The 25,467-nt window shown below is 31.4% G+C and overlaps 3 protein-coding genes and 1 non-coding gene across 5 annotated transcripts; 3 read left to right on the forward strand and 1 right to left on the reverse strand.

The window, feature by feature from the left end:
- Positions 1-2,326: 2,326 nt before the first annotated feature.
- Positions 2,327-3,096, reverse strand: LOC108469378 (basic leucine zipper 43-like). Its single transcript, XM_017770269.2, has one exon. It carries the CDS (start codon positions 3,048-3,050, stop codon positions 2,544-2,546), a length of 507 nt encoding a protein of 168 aa, XP_017625758.1. The 5' UTR covers positions 3,051-3,096; the 3' UTR covers positions 2,327-2,543.
- A 15,871-nt stretch (positions 3,097-18,967) lies between these two features.
- On the forward strand, positions 18,968-21,645 carry LOC108468065 (F-box/kelch-repeat protein At5g15710-like). Of its 2 annotated transcripts, none has more exons than XM_017768920.2 (2): positions 18,968-19,510; positions 19,759-21,645. In XM_017768920.2, exon 2 carries the CDS (start codon positions 19,955-19,957, stop codon positions 21,254-21,256), a length of 1,302 nt encoding a protein of 433 aa, XP_017624409.2. In that variant the 5' UTR covers positions 18,968-19,510; positions 19,759-19,954; the 3' UTR covers positions 21,257-21,645. The 2 variants fall into 2 exon arrangements, with proteins under 2 accessions (XP_017624409.2, XP_017624408.2); XM_017768919.2 differs by having other exon boundaries at positions 18,970-19,515.
- A 121-nt stretch (positions 21,646-21,766) lies between these two features.
- On the forward strand, positions 21,767-21,840 carry TRNAI-AAU (transfer RNA isoleucine (anticodon AAU)). The gene has a single exon. It is a non-coding gene; the product is annotated as a tRNA-Ile (tRNA).
- A 1,451-nt stretch (positions 21,841-23,291) lies between these two features.
- On the forward strand, positions 23,292-25,180 carry LOC108467947 (COBRA-like protein 4). Its single transcript, XM_017768776.2, has 5 exons — positions 23,292-23,515; positions 23,589-24,045; positions 24,112-24,259; positions 24,337-24,614; positions 24,698-25,180. Exons 1-5 carry the CDS (start codon positions 23,393-23,395, stop codon positions 24,982-24,984), a joined length of 1,293 nt encoding a protein of 430 aa, XP_017624265.1. The 5' UTR covers positions 23,292-23,392; the 3' UTR covers positions 24,985-25,180.
- Positions 25,181-25,467: the final 287 nt, after the last annotated feature.

A 25,467-nucleotide genomic window follows, 5' to 3' on the forward strand; every position in this document is an offset into this window, starting at 1 on the left:
AGCAATCCTAGATTCATTCTAACCCAAAGAAAACACTAACAAGTTCAGTGCTAGACATATGCAACAGAATAAGTTAGATTTAGAAATAATAAACTCAGCTATAGAGAGAGAGAACGCCAAAGGCATCTAAAAAGCCAGAAAGATTTGGCTTTTACAGCGTTGAAATTGAAGAATTAAATTGAAAAATGAAGTGTATTTAATATTTTTCAAACTCAAGCAAAGTTGCTTTCATCACAATAGATCTTCCACCTGAATCAAATAGTACACAATACGCTTGAAAATGTGGTAAGCGAAGTAGTTCATTATGATGTTTATTGGAACAAAGGAGAGGTTACAACTTATTTTGTCAATAATTTTCTCCATCAACTTGTTGAAGGGTGACAAAGAAAACTCTGCAACGAGAATGAAGAACCATTACTGAACAAACTAGCATAGAGGTTTGAATTCAAATCCCACCAAACTTGATTTTATTATTTAAAAAGGTCATCAACCTGAATTCATAGGAAAAATTGAGCCTCAAAACCAAATGGTCCAAACTGAAAACAAATATTAATATGAAGTAGGAAATTTCTTGAATATTAAGAGCCCAAGACTATATTTAACAAAGTAATTTGAGGCGATTGATGAGGACTTGCTTTAGGCCTTCACAGCAATCCCTTCCCGTAAAAATGTTGAAATCCCACACAGAGTGCTTCTTATAATACAGTTGAACTTTATAAAAGAGAAAAGCGCTTCAATTGTTCGCCGAGCTAAGTAACTCTAGCTTGTGACCCCACCCGAGTGGGGGCAGTGAAGTGGCAGAATGATGGTTTGATCCTCTGGGCAGGGTCCACGCATGCGTATTCTAGGCTCGCCCGTTCAAAGTTTTGAGTTTGAACCTTGAGTCTTGGGCGAAAGCTCGGGCCTCGTGGTTCTCAGAGGCGAGGGCACTGCGTGAGGCTGGTTTAACAGAGCAGCGAAAACCTCCTACTCATAGCAGTTGAAGGATAACGGGTCGGTGCTTCTTGGACCCGGATTGCCTTGTAGGCCGAGTTCAATCCGACTGTCATCTTTTTTTTTTTTGTCATCAAGAATTCATCTGCAGGAAAGAAAACTCAGCCAACTATTTACAAAGGCATCTAAAAAGCCAGAAAGATTTGGTTTTTACAGCATCGAAATTGAATTGACATATTCTCCCACAATACGCTTGAAAATGTGGGTTCTTTATGATGTTATTGGAACAAATGAGATATTACTACTTACTTTCTCCATCAATTCAAGGGTGACAAAAAAATCTGCAACTAAAATGAAGAACCATTACCCAAGAAACTAGCATGGAGATTGGAATTTCAAACCCAACCCAATTTTATTTTATCATTAAAAAAGTTAATAATCTGAACTCATTGACCCAACTTCAAATCTGAATTATACTAACTCAAAATAACTATTAATTAAGAGCCCAAGACTATAGTTAACCAAGTAATTTGAACCGAATTGCTTTCGGCCTGCACAACATTGCCTTCCTTCAAAAATATTGAATTCCCACACCAGTTGCCTCTTATAATATAATTGAACTTTATAAAAGAGAGAAACTGATAAGCTAAACATCGTTAGCTTACAACCCGGGTGGGACAACAGAGTAACAGGATGATGGCCCTCGTCCTCCAGGCAGGGTCCGTTCCATCTTCTTAGAGGCGAAGGCACTGCGTGAGGCTTGTTTCTCAGAGCAGCAAAAACTTCACGCTCATAACGGACCGGTGCATCACCTTTGTAGGCTGAGTTCACCTTTTTCCTTTTTTAGATCCTTGGCTTCTGTTCATAGTGAAAAGAAATAGTGGTGCTGCAGTAACAATGTGGATTCTTTTTTTTTTTTCAGTTGCATTAATCTTTGATGGGTATCAAATACAGTTGAATTTTGATGTAAGCATGTTTCAGCAAGTATTTTCGATCTTGTCACATTTATTTTGGTTATGTGAATATATATCGCAAAATAACAATCAAAACATTGCGTTACAGTCCTACCTAAGAAGTGAAAAATTAAGAAAAAAAAGCTAGGAACAGTGCATGGCAAGTAATTAAGCAGAAATCCTATAGTTTTTCCTCATTATGGTAGTCGAGTCTTTTGAATGATGAACCCACACGGGGTGCCGCTTTTTTCTTTGTGTCATGTCAGTCCTACTCTTCCCCCACCTCATACCACTTATGGCTCCTTTTCTAGTACACCTGGCCTCACATATTTAGTTCTGTCACATGATACACCTTGTTTTACACAATTTCCCTCTATATATTGATCAAGCTTTTTTATGGTCCAGGTTTAGTATGAGTAATTTTTATATGATGAGAGAGGTTTAAATGAAAATGAAATGCTCAAACATGTTATTCCCATGGCCTTAAATTCTCGTACATCATTAAAAGCTAAGGCAGTGGCAGTAGACACAGACTGATACACCTAACAGAAGAACCAAATTCGAAAAATGGTAAATAAAAATAGGATGGTGATTGCCTCTGTCTTAATCATCCAAGCAAAATAGATGAAATTTTGGGATTGGAACATGTTTTAGGACTCAGTTGTCAGCTAGAGCATGTTCCAGGTCTGTCAAAGGTGAGTAAGGGCTAGTGAGTTGCATATCAGACAGCATCCTACGTAGTTGAGAGGCTTCCTCTTTCAGCTGAACATTTTCTTCAACAACCTTGTCGTGACTCTCGGACACATGGTTCAACTTATCGATAAGCTGGTGGTTCTCGTTCCTCAACCAAACAACCTGCGACCAGAGCTCGTCAAGGTGCCTTTGTTTGCGCATACGCGACCGGCGCGCTGACTCCCTGTTCGATATCATCCTCCTTTGTTTTCTCTCATTAATCACACAGAATTGTTGCTCATCTGCCTCATCAGAGGTTGAGTTGTTGTTGATACATGATGGATGTGGACTAATGATTTCTTGAAGTTGAGGAGGGATATAGAGATTATGCAGGGGATTCGAGAACCGGCTCAACTCGAATGCCGGTACTGAATAGGGGGATGGATTTGAAGGAACTATGTATTGCAGACCTGAAATTTCACTAGGCTGCATGATTTAGAACAAAAATAAGGCACTAAATCTTGGAGGAGAAAATGAAACACCTAATAAGCTCTTGTTGGAGGAGAAGAGGTTCTTATAGACATGGAAAAAAGTTGAGATGGACCCACTCCCACTCTTGCAAATTTAATAGGAACAGTGTGAAGATTACTTAAAGCTTAGTTCTTTTTTGACTTGAATCAATATCATGGAAACATCATGTATTGATGAGTGCATATCAGACTCAAAAAAACATAATGTTTATGCACATATAGAAAATGGTACTTATACCATGTTTACTAACACATCACATGCATGTATATATACGCATCATTGAACTTTTCCCACATACATAAACAGAGGAAATGCAATTTGTGTTGTGGATAATCATTTTTCAGATGATTTACATGACAAAGAGAGGGGAGTTTGTATTTGTGGGGAGTACAATTATTTTTGATTTGGGGACAATGTTTTGGCTAAAGAAAGCAAAAGGGGAAGAAATGGGCATTCAACAAAATTAAACCAATTTCTTTTTAAAGTTTTAAAAGTGGGGATGTTTTAGAATTCAGGTTTTATTCAAATGCTTCTCATCCAATATAGATCCTTTTGTTTGCACTTTCTTTTAAGTGTCTCCGTTTTATAGATATTTTTTCACTGCAGATATAACAAATACTATCTTAATTAATTACAATATCTCAACGGCAACACCCAAAATATATAAAAATAAAAACTTTAATGAATCCTACTTAAATCACTCAAGTAGATAAAAAGATTTTCATTTCAAGTGTCAACACCCATCAAATATCTGTTGGCAACCATAGTCAGTGTTTAGATCAAATATATGGAAAGCACTGCAGAAAATAGGTGGGCAAACTAATATAAAAAAATATATATAGTGGCTTACTATATGGTCCAAGATGTTCTACTTATGACATATTTAAAGAGGCAAATAGTTTCTTAATTGCCAAACTTTTCTCTCTTTACAAGACTATGACATATGGTATTGGTTGCTTTAATGAAAAATCCAAGTGTAAGTTGAGATGTACACAGATATATTTAATTCTCAAGTTGCTTGTAAGATCAAAATCGAAATTTAACTTGATGTTCAATCCTAAATTTTTTAACCTTTTTATACAGGAAAATGTCCTATATAAGGCAACTTGAATTGAGCACATAGAAGGAACCTGTTGAAATTTGGACGACTTTTGAGTCCATACCTACTATCTTTATTTTGAAAGACTAATGCTTTTTTATTGAGACAGATACTCCAAGTAATTGTGTATATATATATTTACGTGTAATAGTAGTAATAAACGTCCAACAGTCCTTTTGTGAAAGCACTTTCCTTTTTAACTTTTCTCTTTCGAAATATGTACATACATACACCACTCTTGCCCCAAACAAAACAACAATCACCCAAAAGCAATCAAAAAGAAAAGCTTCACGGTGGAAAATTCTTTCTAATATTAATGTCATCAAATCTTTGATTTTAATTATTCTCAAAAAAAAAAAAAATTAAATATAATCTTGTTCGGTGCATACTTATATTTGATATTGTTGAGGAGTTTTTTCGAATAGCTGACTTGAACCTTCAATAATCAAATGTATTGTTCTTGTATTAGAACTTTGCCTCCAACTTTCATGGAAGGAAATACCTCAGTTGATGGAGATACGTGACTACAAAGTTTAAAAGAAATGTTAGTATTGAGCTTGTGAATAATAATAGAGACACCTAAATATGGAACACAACGACTCTCTGATCCACCTCAATTAAAATGAATCACCATCATTATTTTCGTATTATCTTTTTTACCAATTTCACACATAAACACATACTTATATTTAATACTTTCAAGTCGAATATTTAAGGAGAATTAGAGATGTACTTTTTCAGATCTAATTATCCAAAAGCTTCCAAAACCAAAATCCCATGGAAGCAAATGGGGATATGGTGAGGAGGGTTGAGTGGAGTATATGGTCAACAATCTCATTAGACACAGATAGACCCTTCTTTCTTTTCTTGTCTCGTGCCCTTTGTTTATCCTTTTCTTTAATTCTCTCTATTAATTTCAGTTTTTTTTTTTCTAAATTTCATTTTCAATAATTTTCTCAGTGGAGGGGTTTCACAGTATAAAGTTGCCATAGTTGAGGACCATTAAAGGAAGTATGTATTTTATGTCGGTTGTACTTGTTTTTCGTAAATTGTACATGTAGTGATATGTTGAATTTTTAGCTTTCCCAATGTTGGCACCAATTAGACAAAGACCCTAAGCTCAATTTCCTTTTATTTATTTATTTTATCCTAATTGCTTTGTCTTAGAAAAATTAACAAGAGAAATGAAGTGTTTCTTTTTGTTATAATTGTTGAGTGGTTAGTCATTTAATTGTAATTCGAGAAAGAATAAGGATAAAAATAAAAACAATTAAGTACAAAGATATGTTTACACAATTCAGTTCATCATTATATATTTATAAGATCTTATTAAGTGAGAAATGAACCATAAATTTTCAATATAAATTATGATTCAAACTTAATCATTTATTAGACTATTTTAGGTTTGCTCCTATATATTGATGAATACTCTCGCTAATAAGTCTTTTCTATTGAAAGCTATTGATATAACAATTTAATACATAATAGCATTTTATTCCTCGCAATGAACTAGAGTTGAACACACTCGTCTTTGTCCTCGAACCTTTTATTATATTAACTTTTAAAATATACCTCAATAAATTCATAACTTTTTGGGGTCAAAATAATTATGGAAAAGTTCAAATACAAAAGATGAAATTTAGATGCTCGTGGCTTTCGGATTTTACTTTTTGAAGTGAAATTATCAAAATGTTTTTATTTATATTAATTATTTAAAAAATAATTAAATAAATTTATATTTTATGTAATCATTATATTAAATATTTATTTATTTTAAATATAATGTATTGTTATGTCAAATTATTTAAATATTATTTACAAATATCACTATATTAAAATTTTCAAATTAATTTATTTTTACTTTTCAATATCATATCTAAAATAAATATTTTAACTTTTCATTTTTTTACATAATGTCTAGAACTACTCAAAGTCTCTCTCCAACTCTAAAATAGAAATATAATACGCTTCAACATATTGAAACCCACATTCTCCTGTATTGATAATAATATTCATGCCAATTAAACTAATACTTAATTAGCTTAAAAGTGCTTTTTAAATTCAGAAGTAATGTTAAAACTTGATTTTAAAATTTAAAATATTATTCTCAATGCAAAATTGAGATTGAAATGTTTTTTTTTTTTAACTTTTGCCTTTAGAAATTATTAGATTATTTGAATATCTTATGTATTATTATATTATATTATTTAAATAATTTTACAAATATCATTACTTATATTTGTTGAGAGATTTAAAAGATTCATTATACCGTCATTTGAAGAAAAAGAAAAAAAATCAATTCAAATTTGGGAAGAAACTTTCAAATGATACTCGAATTTCTTCACAACAACCCCTCCTTGAGTCGAGCTTATCATTGAGCCATCTATAACATGGACTCCTATCCTGAAAGTACTTTTAAAGATTAACTGTGATGTAGCCGTTTTCTCTTATACGTCAACAATTGGTATTGTTACCCTTATTCGAGACAATCAAGGACGTATAGGTAATGGAGCCAACACGCTAATTCATTACTCTGCTGAAGCCTTTGCTTTAATGGCAACATACCACTTGTGATTATGAGAGCAAACCTTGTATCAATGCTTGGTTGATATTTTGATACCTAATATTTGTAATTTTCATTTCAGTTGCCCTTTCGAAATAAGAATTTAACTTACAATTGAATTGTTAGACAAACTTCATATAAAATTTATCTACTTTTTTACTGTTACTTTTAACATTATTAGACATTTAAAATTAACAAAAAAAACATGACATTTTTCAAAAACACTTTTTTTTCATTAAAAGCATTTAATTAACTGCAAGGGTAATGTAAAAGAAAGGGGAAAAGGGCATGTTGGGAAGAATAGCGATGCCAAGTGAGGGACATTTCCCTGAAAAAAAGATTTGGGTCATGCACGGATGGGCACCTGATTTAACCGGTCCAAAAACTTTTACTTTGAGGACAATAATGATTTATCAAAGGATTAAGCAGACAAATTTATATGAATAAAAATAAAATTGAAAAACAGGCAGGCAGGCGCATGATAGTCTGAATTGTGGGTCCTTTTGTTAACCAACGCGCGTGGCTGCCTAGTGCACCTCCCTACTACCCTATTGCTCAGCCTGTCAACTCATCACTCATGCAAATGAAACCCCTTATTTCTTAAATTCAATTTTATTTTTATTCCAAGGGATATTCAGGTTCCTCAGTGTCACTTTGTAGCATTCATTTATGCACCCCATTAAGGCAACCTATGTCACATTTTTGTTGAATCCAATCTCCATTTTTAAATATGATATGTTTTTGGAAATTTTATTGTTTTCTAATTTGTTGCTATTTTATAGATATTTAGTTTTAAAGTTAACCAATCATGTTAATTATATTTTTGTTATACAAAAGTTTATCTTACTCAAAATTAAATTATAAATTTTAAAGTTCAAAAACTATATAATTTATAATTTTAAAAGAATTAAATTACATTTTTTCATCTTTAAGAATGTCAAAGTATTTTTTACCATTAAATTAATTTATAATTTTAAAATTTTCTAGAGACTATATTGATAGTTTGTAATTTTAAGGGAAGAGTAGGTGTGAGTCCTGTTTATATCTTGTGAGTTTACTTTACATACATGTGGCCTTGTAAGTTAAGATGCCTATTAATCCAAAATCTCGAAACCCAAATCAATGACACAGCACACTTGACACAAACATGACATTTTTCATTTACACACCACGCATATTTGTTCTCTGGCTATGATGGAACATACCTACAACAACAAGATAACATAAGTTAGCTAAATTCCAAATAGTCTAGAACCAATATAAGGGTGATATGTTAAAAACAATCTCTTAAAGGCTTATCGAAACCAGGAATAAAGCTAAAACACTCTTTTCTCAGTAACTTTAAAATCTTTTCTCTTATATCTAATCCTTTCCTAACATTCACATGATGACCATATCAACCTTCTCGTGGCCTTTTTGTATCAACAATTTTATAATTGTACAAAAAAAAAATCATATTTGACATATGTGTATTTGAAATTTTATTTTCAATACATACTTTCTTTTTTATCAAAGGTAAAAGAAAGTGGTTGTCTAAATTTAAACACGAGACTTGATATTTATAAGGACTTACATAATACAAGCTATTTATCACAACACTAATGACTAGTTAACACGATATATATTTGATTCTCAATACTTATTTTTAGTCATAATTAAATGAATTAATTAAATTTTAAATTTAAAGATACTAAATTTTTAGAAATTAATTGACAAAAATAATATTCCAATCATCACCTAACACCTTCGTCATTTTATTCCTTTTTACACCATTTTTTCCCAAGCGATTGTTGTTTTTCAAGTTGGTGTATTATTTAAAGAATTATGGAGAATATTTTATGCATAGTCGCCTATTAATGAACAATAACATAATACATTATCATTAGACAGAGCAAAAAAATAGTAAAGAACTTATAGATAAATACTAATAACTTTATTTAAGTATAATAAAATAATAATTACTTATAAATAAATACTAAAATTGTAAATTCAAGACCCTAAATCATAAATCCAAGAATTATAGATATTTATTTCTAATAGTTATTATTAATAAGTATTTATTTACATTTAAATAAAATTATCGGTGTTTATTTGTAAGTCCTCTACAATTTTTATTTTATTTAATGATAATTTATCATATTATTATTCAATAATTATACATGAGACTCTCTGCATCAACTAATATTCCTTACAAATAAAATAAAATGAAATTTTGAAAACCAGTCAAGTACAAAACATAAAATTGGTCTGTGAATGGATGTGCATATCTAATCCTTTAGATGCACTGGGAAATGATATTGAAGGATAATTACGAACATTGAAAGAATTTGCATTTATGAACCATAACGACTATGGATAATACTTTAATTCTATAAAAGATTATATTTTAAAACTTACGTAAATGATTTTATGTTAAAATCAAAGCATTACGAAACATTATGTATGCAACACAACACAAAAATAATTTAAAAATAATAATTAAAACACGGAATAAAATAAAAATCTAAACATTATACATATACACATACATGTCAAAATTTGCATACATAAAAATTCATATAATTTTGATTGGGATAATAGCCCTAAATGTTTAAATATTCTGTCAATTTTGTCATAATTCTAAAAAATTCAACAAATTTAGCTCTTATTATTTACATATTCTATCAAATTGGTCTTGACTCTAAATTTGTTGATATCCAATAAGGGTTAAATTTGTTGAATTTTTTAAAATCTGGACCAAAGTGACATAATTTATAAACATTGAAGGTTAAATTGGTTATTATACCAATCAAAAGTGAGATAAATTAATGGAAAAAGTGCACGTTGTGATTAATTGTCATTAGTTGCTTACTTTTGAAATTAATAGGAGCCAAATTGCTTTGTTTTCTTTCTGAGAAAGGTCTATTTGCTCAATATCAAAATTAAAAAGGACTAAAGAGGTTTTTTTTACCAGTTTTTTTCTCTAATTCCTTTCCTTCTCTCCTTTAAGTAACGAAAAATTAAGAGTAAAATACGATTTATTAATGGGAGTATAGACTAATTTGTAAAAGGTTTAAACATGTGGTTAAGCATAATCACTAAAGATGGACAAACAGGAGCCTATAATTGCAATCGAACCAATAAAGGATGAGGTGATGATTTGGAGATAAACCAAAATGTTTAGCTAGTGCTCGTGGCTAAAATTAGCCGTTGATTTGCACCAAAATATGCCTTGAATGATCATGGGCCGTTAGGTTAAGGTGGATGGTTTTAAAGTCATAAACACGTGTAATGATATCAGCTAAGCACATCTACAGTATATCATGTATACTAATTTCATTAGTTTTATAGATTTCATAAGTACATATTCTTAATAGGTATGAAAAAAATTTTGATTGTTAAATATAGGTTTAGTTTTTAATTATTGGATATTTTCTATTTTTATAATTTTTATATTTATAATGAATTTTTGTCCCGTTCGAGTGGAGTCGGAAGAAAAGAAGTAAGGAAATATCTCAATCTCTCAAAAATGATAAAATTATCAATTAATTTTTTTCTAAAATTTATGATATTGCAAATTAATAATAGGATAAAATTACAGGTAAACTATCAAAATAGTTACTTTTGATTAACTTAGGTTACATTTTAATCACTTATGTTTGAAATGTTACGTCTTAGTCACTTACGTTGTCATATTGTAACATTTTAGTCACTGAGTCATTAATTGTCGTTAACGGTGTAATGGAAAGATGACGTGGCACGTTAAATTATCATTTCAAACGAAAATTTTAGGTTAAATTATACATCGGTCCCTATATTTTTTTTATTTTGAGCAATTTTTTTCTTTATTTTCCATTCTCTTATGCTTCTCTCTCTTGTTTCCTCTTTTCTTTATTTCTTTTTATGTAGTTTTTCTATATTTTTCATTTGTTAAAACTAGTCCACAAGCTCGCCTCACTCGAAAAATTAAATTGTCCAAAAAAATAAAAATATAGGGGTTAGTTTTAACAAATGGAAAACATAGAAAAATCACGTTAAAAGGAATGGAGAAGGGAGGAAAACAGAGGGAAAAACAGAAGAGTATGGAAAATAAAAACATAAAAAGAAGAAAGTTCAAAGACATAAAAGAAAAAAATTACTCAAAACAAAAAAAAGGGGGGCTAATTGTATAAATTAACCTAAAATTTTTGTTTGAAATGATGATTTAATGTGCCACGTCAGCTTTTCGTCACACCGTTAACAACAATTAACCGCTCAGTGAGTAAAATGTTACAACTTGATAACGTAAGTAACTAAAACGTAACATTTCAAACATAAATGACTAAAAGGTAACCTGAAATAAACAAAAGTGACTATTTTAAAATTTACCCTAAAATTACATTTTAACCCTACATTAAATATTTGTTTGTGATGAGTTAATTTTTTGTTAATATCATGTTTAATATATGTATGCTTACAAATTCTCAATACGCTCATTTCCTAATTATATAGTGATTAATTTAATAAATTTGTTGAATATTTTTCTGTGTATCCCTTTAGATGGGTTAATTTTATGTATTTATACAATACAATAATTATTCATAGATGTGATATGTTAGATAAATTTTATATATGATGACACATATCCTACCTTAGCATCTTTAATACATGTATACTTAAAATGAGTTTGCACCATGTATAGACAAACTCATTTTATGTGTACTCATCAAGGACTCGCTTATATGTTAACTCATATAAAATATTTATCAAAACTCGACGGACTAATAAATTAATGATTTGATAGTAGTTAATATGGTAACAAAATTTTAATGGTGAGAAAGAATCAGTCAATTGTCTGCTTAATTAATTGGTTGATGTTGTGAATTTGATTAAGACATGAGTAGCAAGCACGCAGATAAGTTAATTTACATGTGCTTACGTATTTGTATTAAGTTGTTAATTTGTCCACTTAAATTTGTGGATAATAAAGTTGTTTAATTAACCATAGTTCTTTAATGATTTTTGCTTTTTTAAAAATAAATAATAAGTCAAGGCCAAGATACCATATTCAAACTTCATTCCATCTCTTTTTATTATTATTATCAGTTTCTTTAGGTTTAATATAACATTTGGTACTTAAATTTAACATTTTTCTTATTTTAGTACCTAAATTTGATATTCTTTTAAGTTGGCACTTAAACTTTTTAGGGTCCAATTTAGTATCTAAAGTTGACTCTTTTTTCTAATTTGGTACTTAATCTTTTTTGTTTAATTTGATACTTGTCAAACGTTTTACAAATTACTTCAATATACTAACAATGTTATTTTTTTATGAAGTAGCAAAAATAATTAATGTATGATCGATATTTGACAGATGATTTTTTTTGTAATTTATATGTTAAATTACTTTTGGTTTTAATTATTTATTCATTTTATTAATTGGAAATAATGAATTTCTTTTAATTTGGGATTTTAATTTCTTTTCTTATTTAATATTAATTAGTTAAGTATAGCTTAATATCTATTTTTTAACATGAATTTTCTCTAATATTGACAATATTTTTGTAGCATAACAAAAAAATTAACATCATTTGTGCTTTGCGTAATTTATATAATATTTAATAAATTTACGTACCAAACTAAACCTTAAAAAAATTTAGGTATCAAATTAAAAAGAGTGTCAAATTCTGTTTTGTTGATGGTTTATTCTTTAAGTTATTTAAGGTTGTCTGATTCTTAATTGTTATTTTTTATTATTTCATTTTATTTTCATAAAAATTCAAATTAAATTTTAATATATATATTAAACTTAAGAAAGAAAACACGGTGCCCATCTAAGAATTACTGTATATTAAAAATATAATAATTTTTATTTACTAATTTTGAGGAAACATGAAAAACCTTAGAGTTTACGAAAAGGTTCAGTTGGCTCGTCCTAAAGGCTCAAATTTAATTTTAAGATATTTTATTTTTAAAAAAATAGTAAACAGGCTATTTGAACATGCCAATTTATGAATATGTTGTAGGATCCGATTCTAGTTTAACTTAGTTCAATTTATCAACAGCTCTAATCATTTTTTTTATAACTGCTTATTTCACTTTCTCTTCCAATCTTCATAGATCGTGCTAATCAGATCCCTTTATGCCATATTTGACAACATGAATTTAAAATTTAAAATTTAAAATTTTGAATTTTTTTATTTTTTATAAATGGTAAGAATTAAATTTATATATTATGAATAAATTAGTTAAGTTTTAATGCAATATATATTTGAAAAGTATAGAAGAGAATGAATTTGTTAAATTCATAAATTTCCTAAAATTTCAAAATAATTACTAAATAGATGTAGTTATGGGTTAGGCTAGGCTGAGCCTCAACATAATTTTAGGCTTGACTTGATCTGAAAAATGGGTCTACAATTTTGCTTAAACTCGACCAAAATAAAAATGTTAGCCCGACTAATTCAAACAATAACAATAAAAGTAACAATATAATAGCGAAACGGTAGCAAAATAGTGACAAAACAGCACCAAAACAATGGAAAGAGCAATAGTTTTTTTTTTTTTTGTTAATTCGGGCCCAACCCAAGGCCAAAAAAACTTACTCGAGGCTCGGTCTGTTTAAAAAAGGGCCTCATTTTTTTCCCAAACTCATTTTTTCGAGCCTATATTTTTGTCCAAATCATCCCACTTTTCAGATTGACCTTCGAATCGGGTGACCCAATCCATGATCAGATCTATTACTAAATATAAGTATTCAACAAATCTATAGAGTGCCACACGACCTTCAATGCTAGCACCATTCAAATTTTAACAGTTCAAATAGCCTAAAAATAAGAATTAGGGTTAAAGTGACAAAAATAGTAAATATTAGAAGCTAAATTTGTCATTATTCTTAAATACAATAACAACTGCAAATATAAATAATACATATTTGAATGTTTATAACCATAACCAATCATATCTTTGAACCTAGACCAGAATAAATTTGGATAACTTTAGCCTTGTCATTAAGGGCATGTTCTGATATCACATAGTAACTGGATGAAATTGTAATTACTAAGAAAGTATTGTAATTACAATAAACTCTAATTTCCTAAACGTGCTTGGTGAGAATGTAATTACATTGTAATTCCTTTTTTTTAGTAGTATATATTGTAACTACACAATTAAATAATTTTAAATTCCAAAATGGATATTAATTATTATAAAAAATTATTAATAATACTTGGAAAATTATCTACACAAGTACGAACCATAAAATCAAATCATCATATATAATATATTAGTCCAAGAAACTTTCAACAATACAATTAGTACTGAAACTTATTATTGCATGTATAAACTCAACTTTACCATTTCAATTAAAGTCTATTTTAAATATTTTTCACCTAAATCGTAAGTGTGTCATAATCTAGCATATATAATTGTTTAGCTAAAATAAGTTATTTTATTACTATTTAAGAAATAAAATTAACTAAAATAATAAAAAGTAAAAAGTAAAATTAATATAAAAGTATCATGGAAATCATAATACTAGGAGTCGATTGTATTTTGTCCCCTATACTCAAAAAATGGACAAATTAGTTTATGTATGTTAGATCAAAGAGCAAATTGGTTTCTACAGTTACAAATTTCATCCATTTGTATTATTAAAAACTATTGTGGTTGATGAAATAACAAGATAGTGACACATAACGTGTCATGCGTACCTAATGCTGACGTAAAGGGATAAATTTTTAACCGTAGAAATAGATACAGTTTTTAACAGAATAATTAATTTTCTCTTTAATTTAACGTATAAAGTCTAATTTACCCATTTCCTGAATAAAAAAGACAAAATGAAACTAATTTTTAATATAAAAACCTCTACGATATTTTTCCGTAAAAGTAACATCGGAACACCCAAACACATTGTTAAGTCACCTAGCATTTATATTTTCATAAAAAATGTGAAACTGATCTCCAAAGATTCGTCCCTCTTAGCATATAATATAATAATTGTAGTTTGAATTCAAGAAATTGTGCACCATGGCTAAGGTAAAGCGAGCTTTTTTCTTTACTTCGTCTTTTTTATTTTACCTTTTAGGCTTTTTACGATGAATTTGGAGAAAAGGAAAGTCGAAGTTGGAATGGATTCCCTTATCTTTCGATTAAAATATATATATAAAAAGAGACATACAAACAGACAACCATTCAATTGTAAAACAGCAATGTCATCACCTTTCATTTCTTTTCCTTTGTGATAACATTCATTTGAAAGCCGAAAATGTTGAACCTTCCTTGGACTGGATCACAATTTTTACAATCAATCAATTAATTAGTGTCTCTTCAAAGTTAATTAGCTCCTTTTTTACTAAATATGTAATCAGATGTTGGTTTAAGTTTGAGATTTGTTAACGATGGGTTAAGAGAGCTCTTTTAGACAAGATTTGATTTGATGGTAAATTTGATAATAACGTGTAAAACTGATCTCTAAATAAGTTTTAAAAGTATAACAATTGAAATTATTAGAGTATGAATGACAATAAAAGTTAGTCTTCAGTGGCCATTCTTGTCAATTACATCTAAATTTGAATTCATAGGGGTCGATAAAAAATTAAAAACAAAAAACAAAATGGAAAAGCAATGGTCCTCAATGGCCCTATATATTGAGGCAAAAAAGTGTAGAACAAAAGTTGGACTAATTCTGGGGCAGGCAAAAATGGGTGGCTGGCAGGGGCATGTTCAGACCACAAAGAAACAAACAATGCTTAAACATATCTACAAATATGCACTAGTGTCATGGTAACAAAGCCAAAAACCCATAGCACTCCTCCAGCACCTGCACCAGGTGCCAGCATTTTGCTTGCAAATAACCTTTATTTTTTCTTTTCTTCATTTCAAAGTCCAAAATGATTGAAGAAATAATTCTCAAGTCTCCACCTTGGAAAAATATATACATATAGCCCCAAATCAGATAGGGAACTTGATACATATCTTGAACCAAAGGACCAAAGATTCTAAGGGAAAATGAGTGCTTTTATTTCGATTCCCCTCTTGAGGACACCATGAGATCCTCCATGGCAGCTAGCTAGGGGACTCTAATTCCATTATTGATTTAGCTCCTTTTCTGTTCCTTTGCATGTTTTGCTTTTGTTTGCTAGTGATGTATATATTGATAGTAACAATTGCTTAATTAACAACTTAATTATAAAGAAAATGGGGAAAAGTTGAGTGGATTAAATCAACATGACTTGCTTTGACCATGATGAGAAATTCTTAGTTTCTTGGCTATTTTATACCACCCTTTGCTTTTTCTTTTGTATTTAGATTATTTGAAGCAAAACACTTTATTGGAAAAGATTACAATTTGATGAGTGGCAGTCCTTTTAGTGGTCGTCCAACTTTGAGGGGGAGTTAAAAATAATATTGCAGGACGGAATCGACAAACAACAAAAGTTTTTGATAATAGTAGTTCGGGCAGTCAAAAAAGTAAAACTATAGTCGCCATGTGAAGACAAATGAATTGTTTTCAGTGCTGCTTGAGGGAGAATAAATCATTAAATCATTTTGCTAACCTTTGCAACTGTACGGTGATAACATTCAACTTAAAACCCATCTGCCACTACCTTTGATTTCCATCATTTTGCTCAAAATCTTCACTGTTTTTAACTACACTTTCACTTTATTTCATTGCTTAATTAAGTCTAGCATTTTCGACTAATCAATTTTACATGTCGAATGCAATGTCAGTTGCAACTCACTTTACAATTAAATTATATTAGTTTACCAAAATCTTGGTTTATTTCTTTAGATTCTTAATAGTCATTTAATGAATTGAATTACGTTGAATATTAATTAAGCATGAAGTCTTTTGAAGACTTAATGTGTAATTGTACTTTAAAGAAATCTAGTCTCAGCATATTTTATTCCTTATTGAGAGTATGGGGGAGTTACTGGTGATGGAGGGAGTTTCTTTGTTTCATTAGCTTACTTGATTGTAATTATGGTTAGCTTATTATTAATGTAAAATTCAAACTTGGCATTGATGATTAAGTTTTTGGAATTAAGAAGAATATGCTGAGGGAAGTTAAGGTTACTTAATGATATAGTTTTTGTGCTGTATAAGTTTTGTTCAACAAATTGTCAAAGAGGGGATTATTGAAAAATATGGAAAGATAGAAGAAGTGCTCGTGTGAGTGCCCATTTCTTGACCAACTGCGATAGACTGGACTATTTTCATATTTGAGTTATTGGTAATTTATTAAACTGATATTTGGGTTGTGTTGATATTATGGAATGTATCTAGCCCATCAGTGAAATCATATCATTTGAAGAAACTTATTTTAAGGATTGGATCATACTTATCAAATCCCTTGGATAGGATTGGATGTCATCTAGAGTCCTTGTTTACATTGTTTGCTATTATTATATTGTATCTAATTTATTTAGATGCTATTTATTAGGGACTGTGAAGGATCTTTTTAATATTAGCAAGTCTTGAAATATTTTATATAATTAAGGGACTTGTATAGATTATTGTACCTATGATTTAGAGCATTTAATTTGTTTAAGTGAAAAATATTATTTGTGAGAGTGCATTTGTTTTACCGGCTAAGTTTGCAAGGGTGAATTTAATGATGAGGGTTCTAATCTTCAAAGGTACAAAAGTGAGGAAATTGTCACTAAGGTATGATAGATTTAGAGTCACTTATTGTAAGGTTTGAAGACAATGGATACTTCTCACTAAGTTAGGCTCCGTAAATGTAAGAAAATCGAATTGCGTAAACAAACTTTGTATCCCTTATTTTGTTCTTGTTTATCGCAGTGATTGAAAAAGTGTCTCCCTTAACCATTTCTTCCAAACACTTTGTATATGTCTTAAAAATTGTTCGGGCCAACACTTATTAAGCACAATTCAAAGAAAGATAGGTATGCATTGATTGAATTGCAAGATAATAACGTCTATTTAAATAAGGCTCGTTTACTTGTTTTTGTATGATTTAGAGTGCACTTATCTATTCATTGTTAGGAACATATTTTAGTGCATTTACCTTGTGAGCAAACTGAGTTCATGTTCAGCTTGTTGTTAAACTTTTAAGAGGAAAATCTTAGTGGGGAGAGTGATCTTAGATTGATGTATAAAAGTGAGGTTACTATTTAGTGTGTGAATTGATCTCAAATCACATTTTGTATTGCAAATTGATAGTGAATTACTCCCTAAATAAGATCACGTAACGTAAAAAAGTTTTTTTTTTTTAACTATGTAAATAATTTTTGCTTACATTCTATTTTTACTCATCCAATTATTCACCATGTTGCAGTTGAAAGGCAATTATGTCAAGGTCTTATTCAAAAATTGATAGAGTCCAGATAAAAATATTAAGCTTGAATACATATTTGGATAAAAAATTATATATATTTTTTAAATATGAGCTTTTTGAGCTCCAACTTTTAAGATTAGAGTTTCACTTGATTTGGTTCGTTTTAATAGATTATATTATATTATTTTTATATGTTATGAAATTTATATCTTGAATAATATATACAACATTATAATATGTTAAGTTATTTATGTTTAAAATTTTGGTAAACTGTCAAAATAGTCACTTTTGTTTACTTCATATTATATTTTAGTCACTAAGTTGTTAATTATCATTAACGGTATAACGGTAAGCTGACGTGGCACGTTAAATTATCATTTCAAACAAAAAATTTAGGTTAAATTATACAATTGGTCTCCATATTTTTTCATTTTGAGTAATTTAAATTTTTTTCTTTTATGTTTTTTTAACTTTTTTTTTTTCTTTAGTTTCGATTCTTTTCTGCTTCTCCCATTGTTTTCTTCCTTTCTCCATATCTTTTAACTTAGTTTTTTTATATTTTTCATTTGTTAAAACTAGTCTCTATATTTTTATTTTTTTGAACAATTGAATTTGCCCTTAGCGTTTTTTTTTGAATAATAATAATAGTGGACTGAATTTATTGAGAAAAAGAGATTGGAAACAAAAACCTTAAAAGACCGAAAAGAAAAATAGCATTCAATAACAGAAGAAGAATTGTAGAGAAATGAATTGACCATGTCGATCATCAAGGTTGGTCCATACATCGACGATCGATTGCAGCACAATTCAAGGTTAGTGACAACACATCTTCTACCCAGAAAGCCTCCTCTTGCCTAAGCATCCCCTTCGATGCCATTGCATGTGTAGTTTGATTACCATTTTTGGTGATGAACGTAAATCAGCAAGAAATGAAACTTTTTGAGAGTCTCTTCACATCCCAAATAAACGAATTTATCTTCGACGAATCAATTTCGTGCGAGTTTATCTTCGAAATAACTGATAATTAAAAGGGTTGAAGGGAGTTGGAATGTATTTTTCCTTGTGAAAACAAAAAATTGTAAACGGCATAGTTTTGGGTGTTAAGACCCACTTACCATATCTGCAAGAGCAGGAAAAACTACCATCAGCAACCTCTTTCAGTTAATAATTTTTTTTTCGATAGTTAAGGTTGCCATGGTTTAATCCTAATCAGTACAATTGAAGGAAGCCATTGACCAATCAATTCCAAGTTCGTTGCTGTGTCAAGTATCGTCTTTAGTGGACATTCAAGGACTACATTGGGCCTCCATTTCTTCACTTCAAAGTCCATCTTTGAATTTTTATTTAACTTTTCTCATATATTGACAAAACAACTTAGAAAAAACCAATGCAAGAAATCCTGACTCTGACTCTTCAACTTAGGTTCAATTCATGCCAGGATTTTACTTCTCCCCCACTTCTGACCAAGTAAAAAAGTCAGATTAGTTCTTTGAATGTAAGGTAATGTTCTATCTCCAAGATTCAATTTTTATTTTCATGTTCATCCCATTATTGAACCCCAATGTTTACATCATTCTTTGGTATCATAGTCTTCAGTTTGCAGGATTATCATGCCTAGATCTGATTAAAAGTTGGGGTTTTTTTTTTTCTTGAAGTATTGTGCTGGTATTGTTCTGAAATTTATTGTATTAATTAGGTTTTTTTATTTATTTGCTCTTTGGTTCTTCGTTTCATTGTTTTCAGCTTGAAAGCTAGGATCTTTTGGTGTGAAAAAGAACTTGCATTTGGGCATTCGGGATGGTTTTTAGATAGAGAAACAACATTGGGTTGCTTAGGGTTTCGATAGTTAAAAGCTATGGATGAGCTTGGTTCTTTGGATGTTAAGCTCTGATAGTACCAGAAACGTTAGGTTGATTAGGGTTTTGGATGTTTAATAGCTATGGCTGGTTCTGGGATATCATCTGAATCTGGGTCTGGAGTATCCGGTTCTGGGGCTTTCCGTGATGATGAGAACTGTCACAAACAAGTGTCGCCTATAAGGGGTGGTGGGTCGAGGAATACAAGCCCATCCGGTCGTGTAGGGTCGAGGAACACTAGTCCCTCTAGGCAGAAGGTGATAAAGACTAAACCACGGGGTTTAGATGAGGAAACAGTTGCTACATTTGGTAAGGTGGTTCATCCTGATGTTCAAATGGAAGATAACATATGGGCAATGTTGCCTGAGGACTTACTGAATGAGATTTTAGCAAGGGTTCCCCCATTTATGATATTTCGGCTTCGTTCAGTTTGTAAAAGATGGAATTTGATACTGCAAGATCATAGTTTTCTTAAGTTTCATTCACAAGTGCCATCACATGGGCCATGTTTGCTTACATTTTGGAAGAACTCACAGACTCCACAATGCTCCGTGTTTAGCCTGCCATTAAAAACATGGTATCGAATTCCCTTCAATTTTTTGCCTCAGTGGGCCTTCTGGTTGGTTGGCTCTTCGGGTGGTCTAGTTTGCTTTTCTGGACTCGATGGTCTAACATTTAGAACTTTAGTGTGTAATCCTCTTACGCAAACTTGGAGAACACTTCCAAGCATGAACTATGACCAGCAAAGACAGTTGATTATGGTTGTGGATCGAACTGACAAATCGTTTAAAGTTATAGCGACTAGCGATATTTATGGTGATAGGTCACTCCCCACTGAAGTTTACGATTCAAAGATTGATAAGTGGACAGTTCACCAGATAATGCCTGCAGTTAATCTTTGCTCCTCGAAGATGGCGTATTGTGACTCCAGGTTATACTTGGAAACCCTTTCACCACTTGGCTTGATGATGTATCGACTGGACTTGGGATATTGGGAACATATTCCAGCAAAGTTCCCTAGATCTTTGTTAGATGGTTACTTGGTTGCTGGGACACACAAGCGCCTGTTTCTGGTTGGAAGAATTGGTCTCTATAGTACTTTACAGAGTATGAGAATTTGGGAATTGGATCATGCTAAGATTTTGTGGGTAGAGATAAGTAGAATGCCACCCAAGTATTTTCGAGCTTTATTGAGGCTATCAGCCGAGAGATTCGAGTGCTTTGGACAGGATAATCTTATCTGCTTCACATCTTGGAACCAAGGGAAGGGCCTTCTTTATGACGTGGATAAGAAGGTTTGGTCATGGATTGCCGGCTGTGCTCTTCAGTCATTCAATAGTCAAGTTTGTTTCTATGAGCCAAGATTTGACGCCTCCGTCCAATGAGCTGAAAATCTTCCCAAGGAAAATCTTTCTTTTGTAAGAAAGGGATTGTGCATCAAGTGGTTATGTTTTGATTCCATTTGGAACTCGATGATGCATATCGACACCTGGCAGAAATGTACTTTGATGAGTAGATGAGGCCCTGGGCTTCTTGAAGGTGTGCATATCATGGGATTATATATTAGAGAGGAATTGTAAGAGATGATTTTGCACTTGAGCTCTTAGTTAATATATGGCACATAGGAAGTTTGATTTCATAGTATCATTTTAATTCCTTGCCTAATGGTCTATATATCCTGATGGCTGATTCTTCACCACAGACAGCTTGTACACATTTTCATTTTTTGTAGAATGATTTTCGTCCCTTTTATTGATGCAGGAACTCTTTTAAATAGTCTATACTTAATGTGCAAAAAGCTGGTCATTGATGTGAACAGTCTAGGTATTACTCAGAAAATTGAGTTGGGTGATGTCTTGAAATCTTATATGTAACATGAAGACAATGTCAACAGTGGCCTATTAGCTCAGTTGGTTAGAGCGTCGTGCTAATAACGCGAAGGTCGCAGGTTCGAGACCTGCATGGGCCATCTGTTTTTAAGTTTTCTTTTTTCTACTGTTTGGACCCCTCTGTCCCAATTGGTTTTGTTTAGTTAACCCATAGTAATGATTAATTAATCCAAAGGCCCAATTGTTTTTCCACCCAAAACAAAAATATTCTTTATCGAAAAAAAAGTTTGATATTTTTATGGTAAATTACACTCAAGGTCATTAAATTATTAGTAAGTTTATATTTTGGCTACTTTACTTTAAAAAGTTACAAAATGACTATTAAGCTATTTGAAAATTTTTATTTAAATTACTGAGTTGTTAAAATTGATGTTGTATAGTTTTCTTTGTTCACATTATTTGCACTGATTGAAAGTTCTTCTTCCCTTTCTTTTTAATGGTTCAAGTTTTTCCATGAAACAACTTTAAATGTCACAAATTTGTAAACTGAAATTCAAACAACTTTTTTCTTCGATCTTTGACATTGACCGTTAGATTGACTTGGATCTAAGACATGCTCTCCTAATCATTGATGGGTACTGATCTACTCTACTGATCGTCAAATCATTGTTTGGAGCTCACTAGCTGACTTTTCTTTTTAAAACTCAACAACCTAGCAACTTAAATGAAAACTTTCAAATAGTTTAATGATCATTTTGTAACTTTTGAAATTGAATGATCAAAATATAAATTTACTAATAGTTTAGTGACTTCAGTTGCAGTTTACCTTTTCTATGACAAAGAATCACTCAATTTAAATTTAATAAAAAAAAAAGGTGTGATTAGCATAACTTGAACTTCAGTCACACTTTAAATGGTGAACACTTTTATCATCATGCCAACAGGCTGAATATTAAAATTGCTTTCATTTCCTTTTAAAAACATGAACGTAAAGCTGTAGATTTTGCACTAGGTGGCAAATTCTTATGATTCACTTTTGCTTCTTTCACAAACGATGACTCATCGTTACTTGCAATTTTGAAACTTTAATATGTGTAAAAATCACTCCAAAACTTTGAAATCTCCTCACATCTTTATGATTTTTCTTCTTCCTTTTTTTTTTCCTTATTATTAAATCAAAGCTTTTCAATAGTCATTTCTTTGATTTCATTTGTACAAAAAATAATATATATGCACAATTAATATTAGTATGTGAGGTGAAAAAAGAATTGAAGGATTGACAGCAACATTACATAAATGAAGGGTATAGTTTTGATTCAAAAGCTTAGGACTTGTTGTCATTATACTATGATGCTAGTTGGTAATTACTTTTTCATATGTTATTATGTTGACCTCAACTTGAACTTGATTTCTTACCTATACCACTTCAATGTTGTTAAAAAAATCTTACAAAGTCACCCTCAATAAGTTGAGATGTTATGCTCAGACAACTCTTTTAGTCTCCTGCTTTGTCTTAAAACTAGCAGTTGCTTTAAGATTTGGAAAGCTTAGCATTTTATCTAACTATATAAATAACCATAAGACATAGTGCAAGTACTTAACAACCAGTTGGTAACTCATCCTCCTAACTCCAAAAAAATTGCTTATATTCAGAATTTGGTTCCTGCTATTTGCCACCAGTCAGTGTAGATCATGAGATTTGTCATCTCGGCTTTGTTCCTTTTTGTAGTTGCAGCTGCTTATGATCCTTTGGATCCAAATGGAAACTTAACAATCAAATGGGATATTGTTTCTTGGACACCCGATGGCTACGTGGTAAGTAAGAGTAAATTATAGATAAGGGTTTCAATATCTGAGCTTTATGATGATGCTAATAACATTTTTGCAGGCTGTTGTGACGATGAACAATTTTCAAATGTATCGGCACATAATGAGTCCTGGTTGGACCTTGGGGTGGACATGGGCTAAGAAAGAAGTGATATGGTCCATGAATGGAGCTCAAACTACTGAACAAGGTGACTGCTCCAAGTTCAAAGGAAATGTACCTCATTGTTGCAAGAAAACACCCACTGTTGTAGACTTGCTCCCTGGTGTTCCTTATAATCAACAATACTCCAATTGTTGCAAAGGTGGTGTGCTTCCAGCATGGGGTATAGATCCTCAATCTGCGGTCTCAGCTTTCCAAATCAGTGTTGGAATGGCTGGTACTTCGAACAAGACGGTGAAGGTTCCGAAGAATTTTACGTTGCTCGGTCCCGGACCAGGATATACTTGCGGTCCGGCGAAAGTTGTCCCTTCCACCACTTTTCTCACCCAGGATCGCCGCAGAAAGACTCAGGCTCTCAGTAAGTCCTAATCTAATATTTTAACCATAGTTGCAATTAGATTGACATGTTTTATGTACGATGCAGTGACATGGAATGTGACCTGCACTTACTCGCAGTTCCTAGCTCGAAAAAATCCGAGTTGTTGCGTCTCTTTCTCATCTTTCTACAATGAAACCATCACTCCTTGCCCAACTTGTGCTTGTGGATGCCAGAACAAAAACAGCTGTGTCAAGTAAGCCGCTATTTCCGATATTTCCGATACCTTAACTCAGCATGAGCATCGAAATCTTACGATGACTAATGATGTAGGAGTGGCTCCAAGGTTCTTAAAAGGGCTGGCGTTAACACTCCACGGAAAGACAATATCCCATTGCTTCAATGCACGCACCATATGTGCCCGGTTCGGGTGCATTGGCACGTGAAGGTCAACTACAAGGAATACTGGCGTGTTAAGGTCTCCATTATCAACTTCAACTATAGGATGAACTATACACTGTGGAGTCTCGCTGTTCAGCACCCTAATCTTAACGATGTAACACAAGTTTTCAGCTTTGATTACAAGCCCCTCGTTCCCTACGAATCAATCAGTGAGTACATGATCTTTTTTTTTTTTTTTTTTTTACATTTCTCAGTATGTTATCAGATAATAAATTGGCTTATGCGCATGCAGATGATACGGGGATGTTCTATGGCATGAAGTTCTACAATGACCTATTAATGGAAGCTGGGCCATTTGGGAATGTTCAATCGGAGGTGCTTCTTCGAAAAGATAAAGATACCTTCACTTTAAAGCAAGGATGGGCCTTTCCAAGGAAAGTGTATTTCAATGGCGATGAATGCATGCTGCCACCACCTGATACTTACCCTTTTCTACCAAATTCTGCCCCCCATCAACAACTATTCTCCGGTTTGACAGCCATTGCTGCTATGGTTTTCTTGTTGGTCACTGTTTGGTGATTGTTATATATACTCCCATGGAGTATGAAAGTTTTGGATTCTGAAAATATTAATTACTGTAGTAAATTGAAGGAGATATGCGAGAATAAAATAGCAATTAGGTGAGGTGATTTTAAGAACAGTGTTACTGTATATTTGAAACATAAAACTATTTTGTCTAATAATAAATAAATTTTAGTTAGTACATTCATTTTAATGTATGCGTTTGATTTACTGTATCAGATTTATCTAATTTTCTCTATCTGACTTTCAACAAGACTTCTGATTCTCATTCTTAAGATTAATAATCTCCAATCTTTAATGCACTACAGTCCTATTAGTCTATGCACAGAGTTATATTGCTACAAAAACTATCGTCAACAGAATGCCAGCTCCAATAGCTTTTAATCAACTGAGGTTTGTAGCTAGTAGAAACATAATCGGTTGAAAGGATGTGCAAGAGAAAGAACTTTTAGGAAAGAAATGAATTCACTTTTGTATTAA

The sequence above is a fragment of the Gossypium arboreum genome, chromosome 8 (assembly GCF_025698485.1).
Source record: "Gossypium arboreum isolate Shixiya-1 chromosome 8, ASM2569848v2, whole genome shotgun sequence".
Lineage (NCBI taxonomy): Eukaryota > Viridiplantae > Streptophyta > Magnoliopsida > Malvales > Malvaceae > Gossypium > Gossypium arboreum.

Bases quoted from the DNA above. Each gene is read 5' to 3' on its own strand.
- LOC108469378 (XM_017770269.2), bottom strand. From the start codon at position 3,050: ATGCAGCCTAGTGAAATTTCAGGTCTGCAATACATAGTTCCTTCAAAT.
- LOC108468065 (XM_017768920.2), top strand. From the start codon at position 19,955: ATGGCTGGTTCTGGGATATCATCTGAATCTGGGTCTGGAGTATCCGGT.
- LOC108467947 (XM_017768776.2), top strand. From the start codon at position 23,393: ATGAGATTTGTCATCTCGGCTTTGTTCCTTTTTGTAGTTGCAGCTGCT. The intron at 23,516-23,588 runs GTAAGTAAGAGT...ACATTTTTGCAG, and splicing joins GGACACCCGATGGCTACGTG to GCTGTTGTGACGATGAACAA. The intron at 24,260-24,336 runs GTAAGCCGCTAT...CTAATGATGTAG, and splicing joins AACAAAAACAGCTGTGTCAA to GAGTGGCTCCAAGGTTCTTA.